The sequence below is a fragment of the Trichechus manatus genome, unplaced genomic scaffold (genome assembly GCF_000243295.1).
Source record: "Trichechus manatus latirostris isolate Lorelei unplaced genomic scaffold, TriManLat1.0 scaffold00007, whole genome shotgun sequence".
Taxonomy (NCBI): Eukaryota; Metazoa; Chordata; class Mammalia; order Sirenia; family Trichechidae; genus Trichechus; species Trichechus manatus.
The window spans coordinates 20,199,291-20,209,585 of record NW_004443943.1 but is presented as its reverse complement, the minus strand read 5'-3'; the positions used below and the strand labels follow the sequence as shown (position 1 = coordinate 20,209,585).

Here is a 10,295-nt window from a genome sequence, read left to right as displayed (position 1 = left end):
TTTAAAAAAATTACTTGCTTCCTACCTTCAGAATATACGCAGAATCAAACTCCTTCTCACCACCTCTGCCACCAGACTGGTCCAGGCCACCTCCACCTCTGGCCTGGTTTATCACCTGGCTTCGCTGCTTCCGCCCTGCCCTTTCTCTCCTATAATCTATTAAATGGCTCCCTTATAATCATTGCACTTTCCCTGTTGCAAATATGCAAAGTACAGTGTATGTTGGTTGTTTTTTTCACAAAAGGTAGCGCTTCATCACCCAATCCCACAACCCTTGTGGCTGTCCCTGAGTGTCCTGGGGAAGGAGGGGACTGCCCAGGAGCCCTCTGCCCAGCTCAGCAGGGACCCTGTGGGTACATATGTGTGTCTCTCTCTTAGGGCTCCTTTAGAATCTACCCGCTGTCTGATGACCCCAGCGTGCCAGCCCCGCCCAGGAAGTTTCGGGAATTACCTGACAGCGTCCCACAGGAATGCACGGTTAGGATTTACATTGTTCGAGGCTTAGAGTTCCAGCCCCAGGACAACAATGGCCTGGTAAGAGTTTGGGTGTGGGGCCTTCTCCTGTAGCAAGATAATTACAGTCATCAGCCACAATAATTGTCATGTTCTTTCTGGGCGTTTGTTATCTCACTCAGGGAAAGACTCTCTGTCAAAACACTGTCTTCAGAAGGATTGTCCCTGTGGGGATTTATCTAAGTGCTTGAAGGGGCTTTAGATCCTCTGCTTCATCCTTCTCATTTTACAGATGTGACTTTGGAGATTTGCCCAAGTCACACAGCCAGTCATGGGTAAAGCCGCAGCTCCTCCCTCCCACAGCCCTTCACCCCAACACTGCCTCTCGAAAGACACACGGTGCCACGGCAGCCACCCCAGGATGGGTGTGGGGGCCTCTGAGTCTGTCCCAGAAACTGACTTAAATTCGAACCCCATGATGACATAACATCCCATCTGTTTTTCCCCACAGTGTGACCCTTATATAAAAATAACACTGGGCAAAAAAGTCATTGAAGATCGAGACCACTACATTCCCAATACTCTCAACCCAGTTTTTGGCAGGTAATGTACATTTTTTAAGGTTTTTCTCTCACTCATTTCTTCTCTGAAAGTGTACTAAGGACGTCTTGTGTGACGAGCTCTGTTCTAGGCCCTGAAGCTGTGGCCATGAATGAGAGACCTTCCAGTCAGGGGCGCAGCGGGTCAGCATGTAAACACACAAATAAAAGTTTTCATGGAAGTGAATATGTCATGAAGAAAACAAAACCAAGTCATGGTAGAGGCTTTTCTGACGAGAGATTTGTCCTGAGCCAGCCATCAAGGGGGGGTGGGTGGGGGCAGTACAGGCCTAACCAGTTGCGATTGAATTGATTCCAACTTTTGGCGATCCTACGTGTCAGAGTAGAAATGTGCTCCATAGGGTTTTCAGTGGCTAGTTTTTCAGAAGTAGATCGCCAGGACTTTCTTCCAAGGTGCCTCTGGGTGGACTTGAAGCTCCAACCTTTCAATTAGCAGCTGAGCATGTTAACTGTTTGCACCACCCTGGGACTCCAGTACAGGCCTAGGAGTCAACATAAGGACTTGGTGGCTTCTAGACAAGAAGGAAAGGCAGAGTGACTCAACTGTAGTGAAATGCTGGCTCTCACTTCCTGGATCCAGTTTGGGCTCTGTTTTCTGGGACAGTATGATATAGTGAATATATTGACCCAGTTTTCAAAATTGAGGAGGGGCTGAAAGTGATGGAGTCAAAATGTTCTGCTTCATCTGTCATCTGTTCCCAATGATTCTTTTTTTTTTTTTTTATATTATAGAAAGAGAAAACAAAGGGACACATCAATCTGTCAAAGTTCCCAGGCTCAAAAATGTTTCACTTTTTTTTTTTTTTTTTTTAGTTTAGATATTTATAAGCCTTAAATAATTGTCCCAATGATTCTTAAATAGCACTATTTTCTTTATCATTGTAAGTCTGGGCTTTTTTCTGGCCTGTTATTTTTACCTTGTCAGAGCCATCACAAGAGTAAGGCAAATCTAAGTAACCTCTAAATGGGACCAGCATTTTTTAGCTGTAAACTGCTTCCACATTTAATAATAGCTAACATTTGCTGAGCATTTACTATGTGCCGGGTGCTATGCTGAGCTCTTTATATAAAGCACCTACAACTCAGAGGTGCTATTACTATCCTCATTTTACAACTGAGGAAACTAAGGCACAGAGAGGTAAAGGACCAAAATGCACCCAGCCAGTAAGAGCCAGAGGAAGGATTCAAACACAGGCCGTGTGCCTCCAGTGTCTGTGTGGCTTCAATGCTGCTGCCAGGGTCTTATTTTCATCTCTGTGTCGACCTATTACCCAGGCAGGGCAGGAATTAGCAGCCTCGTTCACAGGGGAGGGAAACAGGCTGACAGCTCTGCCAACAGAGCTTATAAGTAGCAGAGTCAAGATTCGGGTAGAATTTCCCAGCTCCGAGCCCCACGCTTTTCCAGTGCCGTTGGTAATGCTTCATATTCATGGCAAAGCCATTACCTGTAGAAAAATGTTCTTTGTACAAAACACTTGTGAAAACAGTGTTATTTTCCCAGAACCTTGCCTAGTGGGAGAACACTGTGTTCTTGTTTGCCTTGTGGCCTGTATTTTTATTTTTGGCTTTAACATCTTGCCCTTCCCTTTCTTTCCTACTCAAGTTTGTTGGTTTTGACCTTGCGCTTTCTTTCTCTCATGTGTGCACGTGCCACACAAAGATACAGAAGTCTCGTCACTCAGTCTCTCAGGTCCACACACTCCATTCTCCCCTACATATTCTCACACCCGGTAGCACACGTGCACACGGGCCTCACACTCACTCAGCCCCCGGGGCCGGCAGACACACGTGCACACGCGCACACACCTGCACGCATGCACACCTCTGTGCTGTAGACCCCGAGGCCGCGTGCCGAGGCCAGCGTGTGGAAGTAATCCCCTGGCACCGCAATGTGATCGTTTTCGTTTTCTTCCGCTGATCCAGCCCTGAGGTCTAGACAGGAAAAGGCACGCAGGGCAGGAAGGAGGGCTCCTGCGCGGGAGACAGGGAAGCAGGGAGCGCCGGCTTTTAACGGAGAAAGGCGGCCCTGTCTGAATCGCCCGTCTCCGAGGAGGAAAGCACAAGCTTAATTAAGTGGCAGGAAAATTCTTGCTTGGAGCCACTCTGGGAGGAAGTGATGCTGTCAGACTCTGCTCAGCCAATCCGTCTGGCGCGGGCGCAGACTTCCCCTCATCCAGCCGGGGGTGGAGCCAAGAAGATGCCATCTCTGTAGCCCCTTAGACTGCTCTTGTCTTTGACCTCAGTCTTAGAGGTGACTTTCTTCTCGGTGGAGAGTCTCAGGGATTCTGGGACAGGAATTAAGGCAGGGGTGATGTCTCCCTTGGAGTCCCTGGGTGGTGCAAACAGTTGCAGGATCGAGTCTACCGAGAGGTACCTCAGAAGAAACACCTGGCGATCTACTTCCAAAAAAAAATCAGCCATTGAAAACCCTATGGCTCTCAGTTCTACTCTGACATACCTGGGGTCACCATGAGTTGGAGTCAACTTGACAGCAACTGGTTTTTTGTTTTTTAATGTTTCCCTTATGATGGTCCATTGTTCAGCATATTCCTACCACATCATGGCATTCTCTAGACCACATTCAACGGAATATCAGTGTCTTCCATGAGATATTCACTGGTATTCCAAAGGAAAGAAAGTATTCCTTAGTCAAACCTTTGAGAGTCCTGGGTTAAAACAGGTGAATAATTGCAGGACTTCTCAGAGCCTTTAATTTGTCCAGAGGAGCTCCAAAAGAAGTGGTTCTCAACCTTATTTGACTGAAGAATTCCTTTTCTCAAGGGATATATATTCCGTAACAATGGAATCCAGTGCTGGAAATGTGGTGTTATGGGTATGTGTGGATACAGTGCTTCATGTGTGATCCTGGTTCAAGCACCTTGTCTCATGTGGCTACCTGCCTCCCTCAGGCCTCTGCCATGGAGCAACAGTCTGGAGAAGTAGCTGAGATTTATCTAGAAGACATTCTGGAAGCATTTTGCCAGAATCCCATTGACCCACACCCTTCTGCTCAAATGGATTAACATTTCTGGCTCTTTGGGCAGAAACGGGTTCACACAGCAGAGTGAACTGGGAAGGGGAAGTGGAAGCACAGGGAGACGGAGAGATGGGAGAGGCCTCTTACAGTTTTTCCTTCAGCATATTTTAACTGAGTACTTACTATGGGACCAGTATCTCTGTGGACACAGCAAATACAGAACAAAAACCCCGTCCACCTGGAGCTTATGCTATACAAGAACGTGTACAACATTTTTAACTCACGACAAAAAGTACAGTTTGATTATTTACCTTTATGTTGCAAGTGTTTGCATTTTAATATGGATTCTATAAATTGGAAAAGCCTTAAAAAACCAAAGCCAATGGCAGACCCATAGAATTATAATATTATAATTAATAATAATTTATTATTATAGCTACTGGCTTTTTAGCAATGCACTCATGCCAGATACTTTCTATACATTTCTCCATAACCTCTTGCCATCAAGTCGATTCTGACTCATAGCGACCCTGTAGGACGGAGTACAACTGTCCCATAGGGTTCCCAAGGCTGTAATCTTTACGGAAACAGACTGCCACATCTTTCTCCCATGGAGAGATGTTTCTGTCAGCAGCCAAGCACTTTAACCACTGCACCACCAGGGCTCCATGTATTTCTCCACTTGACACTTGACTCTTAGAACACTGTTTGGTAGGTATTATTATCACCATTTTACAGATGAGAAAACTGAGGACAAAGAGGTTAGGTAACAGGCCTAGGGTCCCACAGATAGTAACCAACAGAGCCGGGATTTGAACCCAGGTTTTTAAAGCCCTTGCTCTTCTCCTGAGCACTCTAGCTCATGTTGTCTTATTGTTCTTATTACTAATGTAGTATTTACTATTTATAAAGCACCTCACCCACTACCACCCACCCTGGTTATCCTAGCTGACATGTTCTCCTCCAATGGCCAGAGCCATTGTCTAGGGTTCTTTGCACAGAGCCCTGGGGCTTGTGAGGTACCTGGATGGATCATGGAGATTCTAACCTTCCATTTGTTTATTTAGAATGTACGAACTGAGCTGCTACTTACCTCAAGAAAAAGACCTGAAAATTTCTGTCTATGATTATGACACCTTTACCTGTGATGAAAAAGTGGGAGAGACAATTATTGATCTGGAAAACCGGTTCCTTTCCCGGTTTGGGTCCCACTGCGGCATACCTGAGCAGTATTGTATGTAAGTTGCTTTGGCAATGAATCAGACATTTTGTTTCATTTGACATTAATACCAGGGAAAGCTTTGACTCTCTACCTCAGTGCCTTTCTTCATTGAACTGCTGCTCCTTTGAGTTAGACAAGTTACTGTTTTTAATAGTAGGATTATCTTAGGGAGACTCAGGGCCATTGCATTGCCCAATTCCAGGGACACCATTCACATCATCATCTGTGCAAAATGATGGACCTTGGAGTAGCACAGTGCCCAGCCCGCAGCTCTGGAGGACCAGCCCCTTCCCTCCCCCTTTTTGAGCCCTTGTCCTTGATATCAGGAACTGAGGGCTTGGGAAGCAAGGATCTCCCTCCCCCTACCCCAAAATAGATCGATTTTGTGATGTCCCTCCTCCCAGGAGTGTTATACAGCATCTTTCTACAGCATCTAATGAGACATAGCTTGCAATTTCTAATTTATGAGTTTGCCTCTTATGACTACAGTGATCTCAGTCAAATTCCTCATTTTTTCAGAGGGGGAAACTGAGGGCCAAAAATTTGATCAATTGGCTGAGGCCAAATAGCATGTAGATTTTAGGGATCAGAAATGAATTTCTAGGCAAAAGTCAAAGTGTAGATCATATTCCCTGCCCCCTTGTTATAAAGAAGCATCTGTAAGTATGTGTGTATGTGTGTGTGAATTCAAGGAGAACTTGCGTATTTGGCAGTAACTCTGGGACATGTGATGTTCTTCACAGTTCTGGAGTAAATACCTGGCGAGATCAATTGAAACCAACACAGTTGCTTCACAGTGTAGCCAGATTCAAAGGCTATCTACCACCCATCCTTTCCGAAGATGGAAGTAGAATCAGATATGGAGGAAGAGACTACAGTTTGGATGAATTTGGTGAGCACATTGCTATGGATTGCAAGCTGGTTACAAAGCATAGTAACCCATTTACATTTCTGGACTTGTTTTGGGGAGGAAGATGGGCAGGCCCACTACTAATTATAGTATATGAGACTCTGCACACATGAGTCTATCTAACAAAAGCCACATTATAGTGGAGTTCAGCTGTCTTGTCAAGTGTCAGAGTGGACACATTTTCTTGTCTTTCTTATGTTTCACTTGACCTGTTTGGGTTACAGCCACTTAAGCTTTGAACACAAAGTTCTGGTAATTAACTAATTTCTATGTAATGCATAATTAACTCAAAAATGCTCATATGGTGATGCAGGGATTTGTCTTCCACATTTATTCCATCATTTATTCCAGCCCTTCTCTGAGAAGGCTCCAGAATGTTGGGGGCTGGTTTGAAGAGCCTGCTGGGCTCACATCTGGCTCACGTCAGAGCTTGGGGTCTTGCTCTTTCCCAAGCAGCAATTTATAATACAACCTGCCTTGACACATAGACAGCTAGCTACACGATGACAACACTGAAGTAAGCTTAATAGAGCATAAGAGCTATGGCATGATTTCGTATGGTGGGGAGCGGTGTCTTCTGAGGGGGAGTGGTGGTGGGGCTGGCCTTGCAGGGTATGTAGGCTATCCAGAGAAAACTGAGCAAAGATACACGGGAGTGAAAGTAATTCCTGATCCCGAGCTGTTTATTCCTGACACTGTAAGAAACCATGTCTTGTCTTTTCATTTTGAAGAGGACTTAGTCAAAGTCAGGGATGATTTGATATTTAAGAAATGTTGATGCTGCTGTTAACGTGTAAACTTGAAAAGCCTATTAGGAATAAATAATGGGAAGCACCATGTCATAGTAGTTAAAAGTACCCCAAAATAATCAAGCAACTCCCCCCAAAAAACTATATTAGTCATAGAGATTGTTCCAGTTACGATTGTTACATGGAAAATCACCCCAAAACTTAGCATCTTAAAACAATCATTTTGTTTTGCTCACGATTTTGTGGGTCAGGGATTCAGGAAGGGTTCTGCTGGGCAGTTCTCACTTGAGGTGTCTCATGGGGTTGCAATCAGATATCAGCTGGGGCTGCCATCATCTGAAAGCTTGGCTGGGCTGGACAGCCAGGGTGCTCATGCACATGGCTGGCAGTTGTTGCTGGCTCTAGTCTGGGAGCTCCACTGGGGCTGACGACCTGAGCATGTACATAGGGCTTTACAACAAGCAGTCCCTGGGGAGTCAGGCTTCTTACATGGCAGATGACTTCTGCCAGAGCCTAGCCTTAGAAGTTATACAATGTCTTTTTCTCCATATTTTATTGATTGAATTTGTCCCCAGCTTCAAAGGGAGAGATCCCACCTCTTGATGGGAGGAGTGTCTGAGAATTTGGGGGCTATGTTCTAAAAATGCGACAGTGATACCAGCTGCTGAAACAATTAAACGCCCAAGTTTCAATGGCTTAACACAGTAAACATTTATTTCCCATAAATGCAAAACAGATATTCCTAGCAGGTGGTGGCCCTCCTCCAGGCGATGCTTCCTGGACTTAGGCCCCTTCCATCTTAGAGCTCTGCCATTCTTCAGCTCAGACTCCCCGGGTTGCTCTTCTCATCTGCATGAAGGTGGCAAGAGAGAAAGGTACATAGACTATCCTACATGGAAGTGTTTATGGGCCCAGTGTGGAAAAGACACACATCACTTCCACCCACTTTACATTCTAGATGATCTTGGTCACATGGCCACACCCAACCACAGGAGAGGCTGGAAACCGTCTAGCTGGGAGCCTCTGCCACGGAAGGAAATGCAGGCTGCTCTCACTTACACATTCTGGTGTGTCCTGGTCCCTTGGCTTCTGGCAGCCCAGAAGTTGGATATGAGCCTGGGTGGGGCAGGGCCCCTAGTCAGAAACTACTTCTATCAACGACTCTTTCCTAAGTCAAAAGTTTGCACATTGGCACTGCCAGTTTGTTTTGCAAAATCTGGAATGAAGTGCTGCAGGCAGTTCAGAGCAACCTGGCTGACCTCTTCCCAGATGCCCACCCGGTGTCAATGCCATTCCATTCCCGTTCCAGAAGCCAACAGAATTCTGCACCAACACCTTGGGGCCCCTGATGAGCGGCTTGCCCTTCACATCCTCAGGACTCAGGGGCTGGTCCCTGAACATGTGGAAACGAGGACTTTGCGCAGCACCTTCCAGCCCAATATTTCCCAGGTAAAGCGGCTTTCCATCTTTGAATACCCATCATCCAAACCCCAAAGCCAACAGCAATAAATGACACAGATTTGCCTCTTTTATTTCATTTGGATACTTTTGATTGCAGAAAATAGAAATAAAACTCAAATTAGCTTCATCACAAAGGAGAATTTTGGAAAAAATTTTCAAGTAACTCACAAAATCCAAACAGGAGAGTGGCTATGATGCTGAACAAACTTGAATTAGGGTCTCTTATCTCTTTTTCTCTCTCTGAGTATATTTTAGTCTGCTCTCTTGCTTCGGTCACCTTCCTATGCATCAGAACATAATGGACAGTTCCTGAGGGTTTTTATGATATAATGTAGCCCCATCTACCTCCAAACATGGAAGAGATTGGTTGGCCCAACTTGGCCCAATAGTCCTCCATGGGACCACTCAGCTGTAGCCAGGAAGGCAGGGTCTGGCAAAGTGACTGAGCTTGGCCCAGCTTGGGTGAAAAGGTTCCATCTGAGACTAAAGAGCCAGGGAAGCAGGGCCATAGTGCACAAGGTGGCTGCTCACTGTGACCACGTGGATAGTGATGGGGGAGGGTCAAGCCCAGAAAATGGGGAGCAGGTTCCAGAGAACCTGGAGAGACGTGACAAATGACAAAACAATCAGTGTGAAAGGTTGTTATCATGAAGATTCCTAGGCCGTGCCTGCAGAGTTTCACATTCAATAGGTCTGGGGTGGGGCCAGGAATCTGAATTTTAACAAGTACCTTGAGTGGTTCTGATGGAAGTGGCTAGGGGATCACACTTTAAAACATATTGATGTAACGGATATAAATATTGTTGACACTGACAATACTGACACTATCAATAAAGCATGCAAAACCATGGACAAATTTATCTCCAAGAAGTGGCCACGAGAACCCTGAGTTGACTAGATTATTTTGTCACTTTCTTCTTGCTTTTATTCTGTTTCATTTCCTCCTTTTCTTATTCTTCTTCCTTCTTTCAAAGAGCCTATTCCTCCTTCTCTCTCCCCTGCTACGCCTCATTTGAGTAAAGAGCCTCAAGAAATTGCAAAGTGAGAAAGATTTCTTCTTAGGAGTCCACCAACCCACTATCATAGCATTGGACACAAACTGTGGCTCAGTCTTAGTAGACACTAGATGCCTAAGGTTCTTCAGCGTGCTTGATGTATTATAGAACCTTGAACCCTAGAGATTAGTTGGAAGAGAGTCAGGAGCACAGTAAAATATATCTCTTTTCAGGAGCTCCAGTTAAATCGTTTTGATCACTATGCATTAGGAAGCCAATCTAGTAGTTTCCTTGGCAACCTTCTTGAATACCAGTCTGTTTTTGTCATAAAGGCAGTCTACAGAACATCCAAAAACAGTCTGTGGAATGTAAATTGGTTCATATGGTAGATACAGCTTTTTAATGGCGTTCCTAACCTGTCGAGAAGAACACTCCAGCCGATGGATTGACCTGGTCTGTGGCAGTCAAGGAGCTGGGCAGTGCCTCACCAAGACAGCCTGCACAAGTGTCAGTCCAGGCGTCCATCCTCCCCCTGTGTGCAAGTCTCCTACCAGAGGGCAGGCACTAATGAGCCAATGGCAGGGAATCCCGGCCTTTTGGGACCAGTGATGCTCTTGTCATTGCTTAAGTCCCTCCTGTGGGTTTCCTTTGAAAGTACCATGTTGTAAGTTTTTATTTTGAAAAATTAAATAACATTTTTACATTATTTTGATTTTATATCTTGAGGTACATAGAGAAACTCTTGGGTGTCACAAAACTGAGAATGACAACAAGTAGGCAATGTGTTAATGGATAGGTTGACAGCATGAGAACCATTCTGAAGGGCAGAGGGCCCAACTTTAAGTCATTGTAAGAGGGTGTGTGTGTGTGTGTGTGTGTGTGTGTGTGTGTGTGTGTGTGTGTGTGTG

General features: G+C 45.3%; 1 protein-coding gene across 2 annotated transcripts in view; it reads left to right on the top strand.

Moving 5' to 3' along the window:
- Positions 1 to 10,295, top strand: part of MYOF (myoferlin) — a 169,564-nt gene that overhangs the window by 144,735 nt on the left and 14,534 nt on the right. For both annotated transcript variants that reach the window (XM_004369943.2, XM_004369942.2), the window contains 5 exons: positions 379 to 534; positions 965 to 1,056; positions 5,118 to 5,288; positions 6,016 to 6,164; positions 8,241 to 8,380. In XM_004369943.2, the coding sequence (XP_004370000.1) occupies positions 379 to 534; positions 965 to 1,056; positions 5,118 to 5,288; positions 6,016 to 6,164; positions 8,241 to 8,380 (708 nt within the window). The remainder of the gene's footprint in view (positions 1 to 378; positions 535 to 964; positions 1,057 to 5,117; positions 5,289 to 6,015; positions 6,165 to 8,240; positions 8,381 to 10,295) is intronic.